The sequence below is a fragment of the Crocodylus porosus genome, unplaced genomic scaffold (assembly GCF_001723895.1).
Source record: "Crocodylus porosus isolate Cpor-Errol unplaced genomic scaffold, CroPor_comp1, whole genome shotgun sequence".
Lineage (NCBI taxonomy): Eukaryota > Metazoa > Chordata > Crocodylia > Crocodylidae > Crocodylus > Crocodylus porosus.
Window position 1 is genome coordinate 34,847,891 of NW_017728914.1, and position 19,362 is coordinate 34,867,252.

At 46.3% G+C, this 19,362-nt stretch overlaps 1 protein-coding gene across 3 annotated transcripts in view; it reads left to right on the forward strand.

Moving 5' to 3' along the window:
• Nucleotides 1-19,362, forward strand: part of GRIA1 (glutamate ionotropic receptor AMPA type subunit 1) — a 141,012-nt gene that overhangs the window by 104,714 nt on the left and 16,936 nt on the right. For all 3 annotated transcript variants that reach the window (XM_019535263.1, XM_019535262.1, XM_019535261.1), the window contains exons 12-13: nt 16,542-16,740; nt 17,688-17,935. In XM_019535263.1, coding sequence (XP_019390808.1) covers nt 16,542-16,740; nt 17,688-17,935 — 447 coding nt within the window. The remainder of the gene's footprint in view (nt 1-16,541; nt 16,741-17,687; nt 17,936-19,362) is intronic.

Consider the following 19,362-nt stretch of genomic DNA (forward strand, 5'->3'; position numbering starts at 1 on the left):
GTATCAGTTTTAAATCACTGTTTCAAAACAAAATGAAGTGTGTTGAAATATTCGGGGGGGGGTGTTCTCTCAGTAGCACAACTGAAATTTTTTAATGAAATTAGTGCTTTTTCTATGGAAAATGTTGATGGCAATAAAGCTGCATTTTCTGACGTGAAATATTTCCAGGCAAAAAATGATCAATTTGCTGCTGCCATTGCACAGCGTGTTCACACAATGTGTCTGGTTCCCTATGGGGTATTTTTGTCTGCCTTATCTTTGTTGTCCGCCATGATGACAGCAGTTTTATCTCAGCTGGCAGCACCACAGTGAAACATTTTGTACACCCATCCTGCCTTGAGGCAAGACATGCTACATAGGCAGGGCAACCATTTCCCATCCCGTTAGGGGACCATCATATTTGTTCTCCATCAACCAAAGAATTGAGCGTCCCAGAGTCGGCCAGAAACCCAGGTATCCTGATTATACTTCTGTGCCAGGCAGCTGCCTAAAACTTCATCTCCATTTGCCAGCTGCTGTGGTTATGAAAGAGAGCCAGGATAATGGCTAAATAGTCATGGATATACTTCCTTTGAGGGCTCCATGATTGCATGACGTATAATGGGAAGGGCGGTATTGGTGTATGCTGGTTTCAGGTGCTAATGCTTCTGGAGAAGAGCCACTTGGGTCAGGAGTGTGCGGCATGTGTATGAAATTATTTTTGTAGTGTCCAGCTCTGGATCTGTGCTTGAAAGGGTTTCCATTGGTGAAGCATGGACATGGACGTTTCCAGATACGGTGGGAGAAGTGTCCATCAAGTGTCATAACACTAGGGAAGAAGTTCAGTGACGCCAGGGGATAATCTTGGAGCTGTAGCTGCGGGTAATGTATGTGTAGTGTCCCTGTGCAGAGGCTGGAGTTGTGTGCGATGTCTGTGTGTGCAGAAGGCAAGCTGTTTTGGGAATGAAAAAGATGCACTGCAATTGAAACAGTCTGATATTAGCAAACAGCCTGAAAAGTCAGTTGGCTGCCTGGTCAGACAGCTCCCGCGGCTTCCATCACACTCCGTTCAGAAATTGCTGGATGGAAATCTCTGCCCTGGGTTCAGCAGCAAGGAAGAGCAGATGATTGCACTGATCATTGCTACCCCCAGAAGCTCTGAACCTGTGCTTTCCAGGCCCTGATTGAAATGCAACAGAGTTGGGCTCAGATTGGGGGGAAAAAGGACAGAAATTGCTCAGAATTGCAAACAGTTTCATGAATGCGTTTATGGGCAGAAATCAGTCAAGGCTGGAACAGGCCATAAACCATTATGCTGTGCAAAACACTACCCAACGGTTTAGGAAGTTGCAAAAAGCATTTGTTAAATGCGAAACTCAGGACCAGTAAGAAGCTGCTGATAGCGGGCATGCGTTCAAGGTAGTTAATAAATATTCTGCACCCAGTCACCAAGACCTACAGGAAAGGAAGTGTGGAAAAAAATAGCACTTGAGTCTTACCTGTTCCCAGAATGCACTTCGACATATTTGGGTGGGAAACTCAAAAGGATCCAAACCCATGACAGCTTGAAAGAGTTAGGCCTTGTGTCCAGGCAGAAAAAAAATGGTAGTGCTCTAACTTTACCAGCAGAGTTAGAGCAGCACAACCAGCCTTGGAAGGTTTCTTTCGACATCAGGAGGACTTTTTCCTGGCACGTCCACATCCAATCCTGGAAGGGTCTGAACAGCTGCATCTTTCACCAATATTTTATGTCCTCTTTGAGCCAGGGTCACATCTCTACTGAAAGCTCCCTGCTGTGGGTCAGCCAAAAGATACCTTAGGTCATAGACTCATAGAAATGAGGGTGGGAAGGGAGCTCAGGAGGCGGCATCTAGTCCAACCTCCTGCTCCAAGCAGGACCAGTCCCAGCTGCATCATCCCAGCCAAGGCTTTGGCTAGCCAGGTCTTAAACACCTCCAAGGATGGAGACTGCACCCCCTCTCTGGGTCACCTGTTCCAGTGTTTTACTACCCTCCTAGTGTGAGAGTTTTTCCTAATATCCAACCTCAACTTCCCTTGCTGCAACTTGCGCCCATTGCTCCTTGTCCTGTCGTCTGCCCCCACTGAGAGCAGCCCAGCTCCATCCTCTTTGCAGCCCCCCAGCAGGGAGGTGAAGGCTGCTGTTCAATGCCCCTTCGTCTTCTCTTCTGCAGACTAAATCAGCCCGGGTCCCTCAGCCTCTCCTGATAAAAATAGCCGGTGTCTCCTCAAACTGTGGCCTGACAATCACTGGTGATTTGTGATGCATATAAATCATCCTGATACCACCCGTCCACCCTTTTTCAGTTACAAGCTTGGTTGTCCATGACAAATGTTGACGCTTGATAGTTGTCCACTGGCTCTAAGGGTTTGGGAGCAACTGTCTTCAAGAGGGACTTTCATGAGGATGGAGGAAGAGGTTGGTGGTGAGAGCAGTAGCGACTCTGCCAACTTCCTGCTGATTCTGTTGCTTAGGACAGACGGGGCACAATTCAAGGCAGATGTCAAAGCTGCCCTTCCTTTCTTTGGGAGCAAGCCAGCTCCAAGCTGGAAGCCATTCAAACAGTCTCCTCTTTCCAACTGCTTCATGCTTCTTTCCTGGCATGAACTAAGGGGTCTTACAGGACTCATCTCGGCAGGAAGGTTGGGGCCAGTTACCTTCTTCTTTTAAATGTTGTTGCAACTTGAGCTCAACTCAGTCTTCAAAATGAAATGGGTCTCTCCACTTCAGGAAATGTCTCCTTCCCCTTTAGAGAGATACCAATTGGTTTTGCAGTGATCTGACCCAGGGAGGTGAAATTTGGGTCAGAAGGCAGAGGCAGTGCTCACAAGCCCTGAAGAGTCGATGAACACCCATACTGATAAAATGCACTGAGCAAAGGAAGCTCAGTGACTCGCCATAGAAACAGCTCAGAAAATTGCAAGCTCATTAGCTTCTTTTAATGCACATTAGTGCATGGGTTTTTTGTGACTCCTTAATGCGCATTAAAATAGGCTAATGCACATTAAAGCGCACATGTAGATGCACCCACTGTGCCTGCAGGGGTATCTGGTAGGATTAGCCCTATTCTGTTAGTGTGGGAGGAAGCACATGGGTGTAGAACAGCAGCAGGGGATTGTGGGCTCCTGGAGCCATGTGAATCAGAGTCAACCATTCTCCTTGGGTACTTGCCAGCACCCTACCTAGACTCCTGGCAGCCCTGGGCAAACTTTTAGTATCAGGATCCCCTTCTCCCGAGATGATGATGATGATGGTAGTAATAATAATAATGAAAATTACCATTTTGGGGCCCCCTTTCTGTCCAGGCCGCAGGCAGCTGCCCAGTTTGCCCATGACTGTCCGGCCCTGGTACTTGCACACATGTCATGGCAGCCAAGATGCTGCAGCCCATGGCTACACAAGGCCTTCCTCGTGCTCTCATGTTCCACTTGGAGAGGTGAGGATGGGACTGAGAGAGAAAGCTTAAATCAGCAAATATCTTTGGGAGAGTGCTGGCGTAATTCAGTCCTAAACCAAAGAAATAATTCCTTGCATTTCTGTGCGTTATAAATATGGAGTTCCGGCTCCATCTACCTGACTGTACGAATAACCAAGACTTCTTTCTGACAGCCTGTTATCCCTAAATGTAGCCACAGCTGAGGGCAGATGAGCATTAAAACCGGTGTGGGACACACTCACTCACATGTTTCTAACATCAAGCTGGGCTTCCTGGGTGTTTTTTCTCATGCACCCAGGGTTGCAGGGAACTAAGTGACCCTCATCTCCCTCGCAGCAGTGCCAGTTACACAGCACTTGATGTTACCACTCCAGAACATTATGACACATAAGATGGGAAGTCTTGGATCTGTTTTCACAAGGAAACTCCATTAAATAACTCCCCGGCGTGCTGTTCATCACTTTTATCGGCAGTAGGTTGTCATCTGCATGCTGCACGCTGGATCCACAGTTGGCTGAGCGTTGGGCTTCTGGATTCAAATGGTTCTGGCTTCAGACACGAAGAGCTAGCAGGCACAGCTGCAGCTTGCTGATTTACTGCATTACCCAGAGGTGGTCAAAACAGCCTGGCAATCAACTGAGAAGGGGAAGCAGGTCTCTTTAATTAGTGTTTTGGACTAGTTGCAACTGCTTTGTTTTTGATTCAAGCTTCACCAAAGGTGCTGGAGAGGTGGTTCTTCACACATTTCCTTTATACATTTGCAAATGCAAACATGTCACCACCCACTGTGTTGTAGCTGGGCCTCACAGGTGTCCCAAAGCAGAAAGCAGGAGAAGCCGATCATGGTCACAGGCAGGGATAAAAAGCTGCTTCAGGGAAGGGTTGTCACTGCAGATTGTGGGAGCATGGACAGAGTTGTATACTAGGAGGTAGCTACATGTGTGCAGAGCAGGTGATGAGCCCCCTTTCTGGAGAGAGAAAGGATGGAGGCAAGAGGAGAAGAGTAATTTCAGATATACATAGGTATGCAGGCCAGCCCAGAGAGCCTTTCACTGAAGGATACCTTGCTTTTATGTTCAAAGGAGTTTTCTCTATAATGACTCCGCCACGTCTGCTCACCACCAACGAAATGGATGCCACAGGCGATGCCGGCAGAGATGTCAATAAAATATCCTTTGTGCCCATCAGACAACTCTGATTTGGCAAAACCAACCCTCTTTGCAGAAAGAGAGACTTTCTGACAACACGTTATTGGTGGGGAGGGAGGTTCCTTGGGATCAGGGTGGTATTGGTCACATTTGGCCCATAAGTGCTCCTACCCCAGAGTAGCCACTAGGCAAATTTAATTCAGAAAACATTTGGGCTCATTATTAATATTCATTAATCCTGTTAATGATCATCATGCCTAACTGAGGATGAGGCCCTCCCTGCACTTGAGTAGGAGATATCCTGTGCCCCAAAGAGCTTCCAGGCTGACCAGACCGGATGGGTGCAGGGTCAGGGAAAGAAGAGAGCTCATGAGCAAAGAGAACGGGGGATAGCAGCCCATGTTGTGTTGGTCCCTCAGTTTGCAAGAAGGGTAGTATATATAAGGGTGGTTGCAAAAAAGATGGGGCTGGACTGGTCTCAGTGGGGGCAGATGACAGAACAAGAAGCAATGGGCTCAGGCTGCAGCAAGGGAAGTTGAAGTTGGATATTAGGAAAAACTTTCTCACTAGGAGGGTAGTAAAACACTAGAACAGGTTACCCAGAAAGGTGGTGCACTCTGCATCCTTGGAGGTGTTTAAGACCCAGGTAGACAAAGCCTTGTCTGGGATGATGTAGTTGGTGCTGGTCCAGGGGGTGGGACTAGATGTGACCTCCTGAGGTCCCTTCCAGCCCTCATTTTCTATGACGCTATGATTTAGGAAAGTTTCCCAGGCTCCAGCCCCTGTTTCAGCTGCAGCTGCAGCTGCTTGGACCAGCTGGAGCATCTGCCTTGTTCCTCGCACGGGTTTTCGCTCCAGGCCAGCTGTCAGGGTGGGAGTGAGAACTGGGCAGGGGAGCCACCAGCTGAGTCCCTGTGCCCCCGGAGCAGATATGTCCCAAGAGAGAGCCGAGGTGTACATATAAAGCTAACCGAGAGTGGCGCGTTACGTGTCAGGATTGCGGTGAAGTAGCAGAGGACACGGAGGGTGGAAATCATCAGGAAAGTCACCTGCCTGCAAACAGAGCTCCCCAGGGTAGCACTTCTTCCTCTTCCCCTCCTCTTGGGGCAGAGCTGCCATTTGAAACATTAAAAAGGCACCGGTAGAAAGCAGCGGCTTCAGCTTCTCTTCCTGATACCTGTTTCTGAGCTTTCTCACTGAAGTGGCAGTCCCAGCACTGTGGGTGCCCGAGCAAAGAAGGCCACGGAAAGATTTTCTGTCCCCTCCCTCCTCTTTCATTTCATGGTTCGTGTTCTCTGATGGAAGCTCCAGCTAGGCAAATACTTGAATTCGTTTCGGTCCAGGTATTTTCAGGAGGACTCTGTGCTCATTAGCATAGCTACGACCATCAGGATTGGGAGGAACTGATTGCTTTGGCTTCCCTGAGGAGCAGTGGGTCCACGGAGGCTGGTCAAAGTCTCGAGCAGGCAGCATGCCTGATCCGTGGCATGGAGTGGAGCCCACGTTCTCATCTCAGAGGAAGAGGTGGCTGATTGGATAAGGATCATTTTGGAGCTGAGCTGGTAGTTACTTTTCTAAAGACCCCAGCCAGGCACATGGGGTGTCTGGGAAGTCTCTGGAGAACCCCACAGTGTGTGGAGGAGCGAGCACCAGTGCCCAGGGGGTTTTTGCTGGGATCAGAAGGAGCCTGTGAATGAAAGATTGTGGACAGCAAGTCTCCTGTTACACACACCTGAGGGTAGCTTTCCTCCATTTGTACCTGCAGAGCAAAGAGATGAGCCATGCCCGGTCTCTCCATAAATCTCCATATTCTATCAGGGTGGTGGACAGGTCTCCATAAACAGCAATTTGTTTTGAAGCAGCTGATCCGAGTAAGAAACCCATATGGCCATTCTGATGGTTGGCTACCCAGAACCGTTTCTGCCTTCCCTCAGATCCACAAACAGAGGAGCAGCTATTCAGTCGCTGTAGCGCTCACATACAGTACTTTTGATCTTCAGATGAAAGGCCCTATGAAAGTGTACAGAGTTACAGAATCCTTCACTGGACTTCAAAACACTTTGCAAATGCTAATTAATTCCTGTGCGTATCCCTGTGAAGTCACATGAGCAGTCAGAGGCAAATACCTGAACTGGAGAATGGAGGACAGGAAGTGGAGGAATCAATAAAGCAGTGAGCTATGGATAAAGAAGAGCAAATAAAAAGAAAGACAGAGGGAAGGAAGCAGTGAGCGTGTCTACATGTGCACCATCACTGCACTGTAACTTAGGTTATGGCATGGTAACCAAAAATTACTGTGCAGTACAGGAGCACGTCTACACATGTGCAACTGTACTGTGCAGTAAGTATGGCAACGTACATTGACCTGGGCATAAATTTGCTACCTTCATGATGCAGGTAGCAAATTTATGCCTAAGTAGTTACTGCGCAGTAAAGCCATGCGTAGTAACCCTGTGTGTGTGGACTGGCCTGCACATAAGAACTGCTTTCTGCACAGTAACTTTCTGCACAATAAATTACTGCACAGTAAATGCACATGTAGACACACCCAGTAAGACTACGATAACTTCCAGCTGCACCAAAGAGCTGGAATGGACAGCATAAACTAGATCAAGCAGGGATCCTCTCCCCACTATTAACATGTCATTTTTGAAAGGGGCATAAGTGTGCTAGGTATCCAACTTGCACAAGTTACTAGATGATGTACAGGTAGTCAGACTACATGACCACATGGCCCCTTAAACTCCATGGAAGCACAAAAATTCAGTGAGATGGCAAAAGTAAAAAATCTCCATTCTTCCCTTCACAGAAGAGGGTGGGATGGGTGGAGAGAAGAGGACAGATACAGAGCATGATTTTTTCCTTTTCTTGCATGATTTTCTCCTTTCCCTGACACTGGAAGTCTCTCAGTGGGAGTCAGGAGAAGCTGAGAAGAAACAGATGGGGCAAGGGAGGCGGTGGCTTTCTTCCCTGTAAGAAAAATAGCCCCTGGGATGTTAGCAGGTAAACGTGCATTAGGCTACTGCTGTCACTGTTTCCCCTTTGTGGTTTGAGCCTCCCACTCTGGAAGTTTGGAAGATATTAAGGGGGCCAGGATGAAAGTAAAGGTGCTTCTGTGTCAGTATGAACCTCCCGAGAGAGGCCAGGTTTGTGGCAGAGACATTACTTTTCTTCCACATGGCAAAGATTTAGAGGACTCACAGAAGAGTACCACCGGTGCTACCCTTTGTTAGGGCGATAGGTTGTTGAATAAGATACAGCAAGCACAGAGAGACAAGGAAGGAAATTTATATGGAACCTGGACCTACTTAGGAGAGTAATTCATCCTAAAGAAACTACTTCTTGCCTCTAAATAATTGCAAAAAGGGGAATTTGGGGAAGGAACTGTTGGTTCTACAAGGATTACCACAATAAGTCACCCCTTAAGACCAAGGACAAGCGGTGGCACGTTCGGTGCCACCTGAAGGTGAGAGAGGCCCTGAGTAATGGCTCTCCCAGGCCTTTCATCTTGATTTGATGCTCTGTCACCTGGGGAGATTTTTTCAGCAAAGCTAACTAATGTCACCAAAGTGAGAAAACAAATCTCTGAGCGGCTTCTTTTCTTTAACAGTGAAAATTTTGCTCAAGGGGAAAAGGAGAGCAGCCTTTTCGGCATGGCCAGAGCTCGTGACACTGCATGAATAGAGCACAGATTATTTGGCCATTTGCTGAAGTCACCCAACTGGCTTATCAATGGGACTTTTGAGAGAGGTTATTCACTGTGTTAGCCTGAAGGCAGGGTAGATTCTCACCTTATAGACTCTAAATAAGATATATAGAGAACACAAACTCTCTATATATGAGAATTTTGCCATAGATTTTCTCACTAGGGTCTGGTTTTCACTTGTTAAGCCTAACTGGGTCTTCATACACATGCTCCCGGGGGGGGGGATCGGGTGAATTGGGACAGTTTTAATTAGGGTGATATATTGTGCTCCGAGAGCTACTCTAATTAAAGTACCCAGAGCCTCACATGTATCATATCAGCGTCCCACACTTTAAAAATTGTGGCAGGGCACTTTAAATAAAGCTTGTCAAAAGTAAAATGCCCCCACCACTAATTTTTCATTGTGGGGAAGGTGATACATGTGACACTGGAGTCTGCTGGAGTGCAGTAATTACCACGCTCCAGCAGACTTGATTAATCAAGTCTGCTCCAACACGCTGTAATTATAGCACACCGGAGCAGCCTCACTGCACATGTCTAGGCATCCACTGGGCACATCTGCATGTTCATTAATGTGCTTTTGCTAATGCACATTAAATGTAGTACCTCCATTGTGAGCTATTAGAAAAAGGTGCATTAGCCTATTTTAATGAGCATTAGCAGAAGTGCACAGTTTTTGTGACACTTTAATGCACATTAAAATAAGCTAATGTGCATTAAAGCACACATGTAGACATGCTCACTGTGCCTGCAGAGGTATGAGGTAGGATTAGCCCTGTTTTGTTTGTGTAGGGGGAAGTATATGGATGTAAAACAGCAGCAGGGGATTGTGGGCTCCTGAAGCCATGTGAATTGTCACAGAAAGCTCTTCGGATCGCCAGACTTTTTTAGCAGTGGTAGCTACCCAGTCTCTAGGAAGCCATAAGGAAATTAACTAAACAGTCGCTCGGGGTTATGCATTAGTTATTATCTATGCACAGGAGGAGGGCAGCTGTTTTTAACTAAAATATGTATTCATTCCCTCCCCAGGGAACACTGTGGGGAGAAATGCCAGGGCAAAACTTCTTCATACGCATATATGAGAGGTATTGCATTTTTCAGTGCAATTCCAGACTCTCATACAAGGAAAGCAGAGTCGAGAAATGAGCAATGTGCAAATTCAGCAAGTCAGCAAACAGTAAAAGAAATTTAATAAAAACAACACAGGGAGCGAGCCCTGCATTGTAAGCATGGGTCAAATGTCAGAAACCAGCCGGTCGGTCATTCAAAACTCTACAGGAAGCAAGAAAGTATAAGAGAATAACTTCCTCAGCAGTGCAAAAGCTGCATGATGGATGCTGAAAGTGCACAAAACTTTCCTTTTAGCTGGCTAGCAATCCCAGACCAGGTTTGTAATATAGCCTCTGCTGTTCCTAAACCTGTTGGGCAAACCTAGAGCCAACCCTTGCTTTGGGGATGGAATTATTTTGACTGAGATTCACTTTGAGAATTAGGGTTTGCTTAAACGAATAGCTCAGAGTGGGCCTTGAAGCTAAAACCCTTCACAGAACTAAGCCAATGCTTCCATCAACCATTGGAAACATTTGCATCAAATCCCCTGCCAGCCCCAGCAGTGGATGCTGGGCAGCATTAAGTGACTTAGGGGCAGTTCTGCGTGGAGGAAATGGTGAACTGAGCAGAGCGCATCGACTCTGTGTGCGTGTCCAGGACCAGAAGTTGCATTTGCTCTGTAGTCAGGTGTCTAAGAAAAATGTATTCATCGTTTTTTGCATAAATCAAGTCACTGACAAATATGTCAGTCAACTCCAATAAGCCTTTATTAGAAATGAATTTAACAGCAAATCTGGGAAATCCTCCCAAAGCTATCATGGCTTTAGAATCCCAGATTTGCATTTCTAATTAAAAGACTGTCAGTTTAGTATTATTCTCCACAAGAAATAAATTCTAACGGGGGTGGGGGGAGAACCGAGAAGCTCCTCAAACACTTTTCAAAGAGATTTATTCTGTATATTTCATGACGATCTTGTTAATCTTTTTTTTATAAAATGTATTCTGCTAGGGAACCGGTGCGCTCCGTAATAAGATTGCAAAGCACATGCAAATTCCTGTTAGTTTCAGTTACCTTCCGCGAGGGATAAGATCAAAGAGCAAATTGTCTGATCTGGGGTTGCATTTTGTTTTAAGAAATGGGAGATTAGCTGGATGCTTTTCTCCTGCCTGTGAAGAATCCATCAATGCTTAAAGTAGAGCAGAGAAGAAACTCACTTCATGGGAAGACGGGCGATTTGCATTTATTCACTGTCAGAAGTAGCGTGCAGTTCGGGAGCGCCACAGTCCCCCTGTCCTGCAGGAAAGGAGAGGGGGTTTCAAAATTTCTTTTAAGCTGGAATTGAATGCAGTTCAATGGCTCAAACCCACAGAAGCGGAGGGATTTTGAAGCTCCTGAACTGTAGCATTGCTGTCTCCCTACAGATCCTGATTGCTCTCGGTCTGCCTAGCAAATGATCTGACTTTTGCCTGATCAGGCACAATTTGTAATTAGTTCTTTCGCACAGCCAGACAAAAACTACAGGCCGTTGATGAGGTAGGCAAGGTAAATTTGCATTGAAAGCCCACTGGAAGGATAAGGGAAAGGAGAATTTGATGCTAACAAGGTTGGATGCTGGCTGCGGCCTACGCCCGCATGATACTGTCCTGACCTGAGATCCTCCGTTCCTCCTGGCTCCTCTGAAGCTTCTTGCCAGTGGAGGATAGAGATTGTGCAGACAAAAAATCATAACATACAGCAAAGCACAAAACTTGTATTATAACTATACTGCAAGACATAAGAATTATGCTGTAAGGAACTGTGCTTCGGTGTCCAGGTGTAGAAATCTTCAAGAAATGATCTGGAGCAGACGCTAGCTCCCTAATCCTGTATCATCCACCCTTAAGGCAGGCTGCATCTTTGGGCAGCAGCTACATTCAATGTTATTGGCCCAGGAGCCCCCAGCAAGGCAGGGCAAGGGGGACCACAAAACCCCCACTACCTTGCCCTGTCCTCTGTAAGGTCCTTCCCCTAAATAGCGGAGCAGTGCAGGAGCTACCTTGAGATTGGATGCTATGCTCCCTGGCCAACCTTGGGCACCTTCAGTAGAGGTGGCCAAAGCGCTTGCAACGGAGCAGTTGGAAAAATGCATGACTGCAACAATGCTCTTGGTTTCAGCTATATTTGTAACAGCAAAAAAGTAAAAACAAAGCATCAGCAAAAGGAGAAAGTCAAGCGATTCCCTTCAGCTTTATCATCTTGATTCCTGCGTTAAGGCATGCATGGAAATGTTAATTATTAATTCAAACAGTGTTAACATTGTTTACGTATCATTTTGCTCTATATCTTATACAGCCTTTTAATTGAGATGCACAAAGAGTTGAAGTGATAATGTGGAAAACAAACGTCTTGGCTCATCAAAGGGACGGGTTTTTTTCCCCCTTGCTGAAATGACATATTTTAGAAGTGAAGCCTCTGAGCGTTATCCAGATTTGACATTTCAAGGGTCCCAAGCCAATTTTTTGTCAGAAATTTCATTTTGGAGGAAATATTAGAATTGTGGCTTTTTTGTTCCCAGTTCACAGAAAGCATTTTTTATATCTATCACAGGTTCCCACAGAACAGATTCCAGTTCTAATTTCAATCATGTGCTGTAGAGAGGATATACATACACCAATCTCATTTCCTAGGGGAACATGAACCCAATAGTGATATTCCAGTACTGATATGCCATTTTTGGTAGCTAGAGTGATGAGGGTAAGAGTTAACTAGAGGTGGGGAGAAGGCATGAAGTGACTGTAAGCAATTATAATAGTCACAGATTGGAGTGTGTGGGACAGAGACACTCCAGGTCAAGAGGGAATAATATAGGTAAAAAAAAAATCCATCTGGCTAATCTAGCTATTGCACCATTTCCCACATCTCTAATTTAACTGAACATTAATTAAAACCTTTTGCTTCACTGTGATCTTCTTTACTTTCACAGATTTTATTCTTTTGAAAAATCCTGCTCATCCCAAGAATTAATATGATGATGAATTTTAATAAATGCAAAGGTCAGGCGCACACATCCAAATGTCAGGACCCATGGCACATCCTTGTGAGTGCTAAATCCTGAAAATCTCTCCTTCCTTTAACAGAGTGCTCAGTCACTGGCTCTTGTTTCAGGATAGCAGAGAGCTGACTATCTTAATGTTATGTTTGGCATGGGCTAGGAGACATGAGAATACTAAATGCAAGAGATTTCAAGCCCAGGCTGTTCATTAGGGATAATTAATGGATTGTGCTGGGGCTTAAGCAGTTGGTTTAAAAAATGACCTCTGTCACTTAAGTTGAAGGTGATTCTTTGTTAGTGCTTCAGGGCTCATGTACACATCACGATTTTTAAACCAGGGACCCATGTTACTTTTTAAGCCAGAGACCCGGCTTAATTTGTTTGAAAACCTAGTGCATGTACACATAGATGCAACGCTCCAAAATAAACACGTTTAAATGTTATAAACCTATTTATTTTGATGAGGATTAAAACCCATGGTGTGTACAGGTGCCCTAAGTGACTTAAGAGATTCCATGTATATCTATAGTGCAGTGTGGTGTGGATGAATACAAGCTAGCTTCAAACTAGCAGTGGCATGTAATGGTACCAGTGTAGCCACTATGGAGCTCAGCTTGGGCTGGCCACCCAAAAAGTCAGCTATTTGAACAGGTTTTGACTTGCACCAAATTTTGTGTTGCTATGACTACACTGCTAACGCACAGGGTAGATGGGTTCAAGCTAACCTGGGCATGTCAGCATAAGCTGCAGTCACAGCTGTGCATCCATAGTACAGATATAACCTCAATTCTGTCAATGTTCAATGAGTCATAAAAATCAAAGTGACTTTGGAAAATGGGACTTTGTGTCCAAAGTCACAGAGGTGCTTTTGAAAATGTTACTTCAGGTACTAGCAAGGCTGTATCTTGATCTACAAAGGCAGTGGTGCAAGATCATACTGCATTGTAGAGGCTACTATCATTTTTTCTGTCATTATGGCTGGTAAGCAGAAACATTCTTGTACTGGGCATTGGTTCAGAGTGATTAATGTACCTCATTACCCAGATAATTCCAAGTTGAGTGCCATCTGCCTAACATATGTCAGGGGTATCAAGTCATAGGCACGTCTGGTTGGGTTGCGTCTGACTACGTGATGCGTCATCATCGTTGGCATTCTCCATTCATTATTGCTATCTATTTATCAGTCATATTGCAGTCGAACCACTGCACTAAATGCTCTTTAAATACACAACAGACAGCCCCTTCCCCATCAAGCTTGAAATCTTGTCAAGTATATTGCCACGTATTTAGAGGTCTGCCTTAAGGTGCTGTCTCCTAAGTTGCATATGTAGCAATGAGGACCACATGCTGCCCCTCGACGTTGTCTCAGATGAACATCAAACACAAAGACATCATCATTTTAAAGGCCATGCAGGAACCTCCTTGTATCACCACCTCTTACACTCAGGGTACCCTGTTCTGACATGCAGAAGAGGGTCTGTTTGTCTGTCTCTGCCAGTGCTTTCTTGGGGGGAGCAGAGACCAACAGCCAATTGCTGCGTTTCTATCCAGGTAGTGAGGTGCATACCCAGGAAGTCTAAGCTAGTGTTGGGAAAAGGCATCGGCCAGCTGATGATCCTGAAGGCTGAAACCCTCTATAGGAGGGTAGCATCTGTTCAATTTCCCCAACATTATTCCCACCCCAAAGTGCCTTATCTCTCGCTTAGACCAGCGTTTCTCAACCCGTGGGCTGTGACCCAAAAGTGTCTTGCAAGAATATATGAAATGGTTGCAAACAAACTTTTAAAAATGGATCAACAAATGAGTTCTCCTTTCACTCCTGCCCAGGGCAGGGGGTCGGACTTGATCTACTTAGGTCCCTGCCGACCCTACATCTATGAAACTATCTGTGAAACTATGAAAGGAGAAAAAATTGTGAAATGGGGACTTTTCCCTTGCAGGCTGTGGGCCTGGGACCTGAGGGCAGAGGGCAGTGAGTCAGGAGTGAGGGGCACTGGGTCAGGACTGGCCGTTGATGCTTACAAATGGGTCCTGGTGCAAAAAAAGTTGAGAACCACTGATTTAGACCACCTGTTGGGCTAGACAGTGTGGGAACAAGTTAGTGCCTGTGACCATGTATCCGCTGGCCGCTTTGCTGAAATTACCAACAAAGGAGGGGATTTCTTTCATGGTTTGAAGGGAGACCAGGACAGCGCAACAATATTGTGCTGGGTTGCAAATGGCTGCTAAGTGGTAACAGCATGTCTATCACCTTTGGACACGAAAGCCGTTCCTCTCTCCCCTGCTTATAGTCAGGATTCGGTTTGTTTTTTCAATGGCAAGTAAAGAAGCCCCATCAGCTTTCCACCGCCCTTCAGAGATGGGAGATATTAACTGGGTCAGGGGCCTGGACTCTGTCCAGAACTATGCATTGCATTGCTTTGAAATCTTTCACACCCAGCTCAGGTTGCAGGTGGGAATGAGTCCGCTGACATAACGGAGCCACCGTGCTGTTTATCCCACTGGTCAAGAGAGGCTCTGGAGTGGAGAAGAAGGGATGCAGTGCTGGCTTGAAGCACACTCGTATTGCTGCTTGAAGGAAGTGGTTTGACTTCTACGAGCCTGGAAGAAGGATGTTAAAAAAAAAGGGGGGTGGGGGTTGATGTTTTGTCCCTATAATTTACTGTGGTTGCATTTCTTGTCATTCGCTCTGTCTGGGCCTTGCAAAAAACCACTGGGCTGGTTCTTCTGGGAGCGTGAGGCTGACAGAGTGTGCTGCGTTGGCTTTTATTTCTCCAACATTAAAAATGTGCAGCCTCCCTTCTGCCTTGCTAGTTGCAAATGTGTTTGGAAGGGCTCTGTTGCTGAGCAGATGTGGTCCCTGGTTTCCATTAGACAGTGTCTCTATGAAACGGCGCTCAAAGGGAAATGATTTTAACTAAAGAGCTTTCAGGTCAGGTTGATATAAATGAGGTGATTACCCGACACCTAAAAGAAGAGTTACTGTCCCATTACAGGCATTTAAAATAGACCGGACAGAGCAGTAATGTATCATACAGAGAAGTGGGTTGAAGGACAGACTATGTTAACTCGGTCTTCTCCCATCTCTAATGTCTGTGATTAGTGCCACGTGGTTTTTTCCTAGCCGAAGCGGTGATCTGTGCAGTTTGGTTTGCCAAGCTGCATTCGCCCACAGGAGTTCATGAGAAATGGTGGCAGCGAGATGCCTTACCTCACGCAAAGCCCAACAAAGGATGACCTGCGAGCCTCTTTTGAAGGAGGTATTTGTATAACTGTCACGCAGGGCAGATTGCAGGGGAGTGACCCAGAGTCAAGACCCAAGAGTGCAGATTGCAGGGGAGTGACCCAAGGGATGCTGCAGAAAGCAAGGATTGAGCTTTGGTGTCTCCGGGGACGCTGGTGTGTCTCACGGGTACCCGCATTTCTCTGCAAGCTAGACAACACGTCCCTCTAACACCCTGGCATACAAACGATCTGGTCTAGCACATTTAAATGCAATTTCATTTAACATCCTCCCAGGTGACTGATAGGAAATGCAGCCCATCATTATCCCTGTGAAATACGAATGCCCTATCCTGCTTCTCTCTACATAAGCTTAATACAGGGGGAAATGGGTAGGATGCAATGGCTTGTGATGTACAGAAGGCCACACTGGATGATCTAATGGGGCCTCCAGACGATGAATCCCTTGAACACAAAACCGAACGCATGCTTTGAGGACTTTTGGCTCGCTTTACCATCCTTTCTAACAGTTGATAGTCGAACTACGGCATCTTTATTGTTTGTCACAGATGTATGGATTTCTCCATCATGTCACTACAATTCGACCTTGGAATCTAAATGTTCCAGCGACTTATATCACTGTGCTTTTCTGTATGAAAATCTGAAATTACATGAAAATATTTATTTAGTCGGGCAGCCATTTCCACCAAAGGGGGAATAAAAATTGGGTGGATTTTTACTCAAATCTGTTTCCTGACCAGGTAAAGACATCAAGAAGCATCCTTCTGTTTGAGCACTGAGCTTCCCAGGAAGTGGTGGGGAAAGCGCATGTTGCTCGACAGCATTTGCTGTGGTATGAAGCCATGTACTAATCTCCTAGCTGATACCAGTGACTTGCATCTTCACCTCTTTCGTGCTAATCCCCCTCACCCTCTCCCTTCCCGTTCAGATCTCTCTCTGGCCGCATCGTGGGTGGCGTCTGGTGGTTTTTCACCCTGATCATCATCTCCTCCTACACGGCTAACCTAGCTGCCTTCCTGACGGTCGAAAGGATGGTGTCACCAATCGAGAGTGCAGAGGACCTGGCCAAGCAGACAGAGATCGCCTACGGGACCCTGGAAGCTGGGTCAACTAAAGAATTTTTTAGGGTAAGATAAACCGAGGAAGACTTTCGGGCAAAGCATCCAGTCAGCCCCCTCATTGCATTACCCGAGGATGCCAGCACATGTGGTTTGCTGAACACTGTAAATACCCTTGAAATATACAGTAATTACATGCTTCTGCAGATTACTAAGTAATTACACTTAGCAGCTCCAGAAGTAATTACCCTGTGACTCGCAACTCAAGTTTACAGAATAAGTACTATTTGGCTTGCCCTGTAATTAAATGGCACCACTTACCATGTATAAATAAGCTGCCATTACTTACGGCAAAAGCAGAGACAGCAGGGCCAGGAAGGACCATCATACGATGGTTGTCCGGTCTGTCTCGTCCTTTGTGCGTGATTTCACCCGGCATCCTTTCCATCATCATCTTCCCTAACCGGTTCTCGGACATCTGCAACGGTGAAGAATTTATTGCCTCCCTTGAGGGTCTGCTCTGCCAGACAGTTGCTCTTATGGTTAGAGATGTTTCCTCCTTACCTCACCTCCGGGCCTTATTTCCCGGACATGCTTCCTCATCCTTGCCTCTTCTGCATCTCAGTGTTTCCCTTGTTTCTCCATTCATGATGCTGTACAGTCTTTACAGCCTGTGATCGTCCCCTGCTGCAGGAAGAGGTTAAGTTCCCATTTCCTTGTGGGATATATAACTTCACGCATTGCTTCTTCCTTTCACCTGTGCTTCCTGGGTTCATAGTTTCATAGTTGGTAGGGTGAATGACACACGTTTTACCCTGCAAGTCCACGCTGTAAGTGCCCAAGAGCATTTGCTGGATATTTGCTCACTCTGACCCAAAGTCACCCATTAAACCACCTCTAATATAGCTATCCTTCCTCAGCGAAGCCAAGTCATAGGCCTCGACTCCAGCCAAACGCGAGTCTCCGCTTCCACCTCCCATATAACACTTGCTGGGTTTATGTTTCGCCCTGCGTAGCGCTCTAAAATAGCAGTGTTTGAGAAGATGTGGACATACATGAAATCGGCCGAGCCCTCCGTTTTTGTGAGGACCACGGAAGAGGGCATGATCCGGGTGAGAAAGTCGAAAGGGAAGTATGCCTACCTCCTGGAGTCCACGATGAACGAGTACATCGAGCAGCGGAAACCGTGCGACACAATGAAGGTGGGAGGTAACTTGGATTCCAAAGGCTATGGCATTGCAACGCCAAAGGGGTCTGCACTGAGGTAAGTAGCTTGGATTTGCTTCTTCTTGCTGCGTAGCCCAATGCATCAGTGTATCCCCGTGGCTCCACCTTCATTGTCGTAGTAATCACGAAAGCAGCGGGGGGTCGGGGAGGCATCAACCCATCCCAGGGTGCCCGAGGGATTTAAACAACGTGGCTTCCATTAAGCAGTGATGGGAGTGACTAATTTCTTCAAGCCCTTCATTTGGAAATTGGCTCCCCACGGAAGTGGCTGCACTGTGTAAGCCGGCAGGGATGTTGTTGTCTCGTAACCGTTGATTAACTGAGCGTTATTTTGAAAGGACGCGCATCCCCGGGGCGTGTGAAATGCACATCTTTGCAATGTGTGGGATGACCCCGGATTGGCGCCTGGCTGAACCGAGGGGGTTCTCGTGGTAGAAGTATTTTGGTGTGTGTCTGCAAAGAAACACGGATGCGCAGGGCAGAAATGGAAAATGAAGTGGTTTTCATCCTTGCTATTAAAACAAAATAAGGGAAGAGCGCTCCAGCCTGCCAAGGAGTGAATTTGAATACAGCTGGCACCTTTCTGTTGAGGCCCATTCCACATTTCTGAGCTCAAACCAGCCATTGTCAAAGGCCTGTGCCAAAAAGCCAGCCTCCACTAGCAAACGAAATATTTCCAAAGACTTCCTTTAAAGAAAAGAGAGCGAAGCCCTTCAAAAAGCACAGAATTCAGATCTTATAAATACGTTTGCAAATCCCCAGGGATATAGAAAGAGCGTTATAAAGAACAGCTTTTCCCAGTTGCAGGTCTCTGTTTAGCCCCCAAAGCAATGCATCGGCACCGAAAAACCCACCGTCGCTTCTTGGGAATGTAGAGAGAAGAAATGAGGGTCAGCAACGTTTCTATTTTATATGGGGCTTTCTTATTTTCTTTACCCTGACAAAGATAGTCTAAGTAGTCTGCCCAGGAAGACACAGTGGACAAATAAAAGCAAAATGAGAGGGTTTTGTGGCACTGAGGATGCTAAAAAAAAAAGAGAAACTGGGTTGTCTTATGGTAAGAGTGATTAATAAAACTGGGGCTTTCAATTTAATTCCGTTAACACTGTAGTAAGGAAAATGGCCTTTGATCCTGTATGTACTGGGATTTAGTCATTGCTGGCCAGCAACCGGTGTAGCTACACAGGGGCAAAGTGCTGCATCTACCCAAGGGAAGCTGTTACTTGCACCCATGAGTTTTTCCCCACTTTCAAGCAGCGATAAACATGAACCAATGCAAATTGCAGCTTCCCTTCTCGGCATGTGGGTGTTGGCACCAAAGCAGCTCTGCCACTTGCTGGCGGGTGGCCGAAGGGGGCCAAGCACAGACGAGATCTCACTCGTGGCGTTAGTCCTGTCCTCCCTCCATTAACAGAGGTTCCCAAGTCACGTCCGTGTCAACCAACCATCAAAAGAGGACAAAAC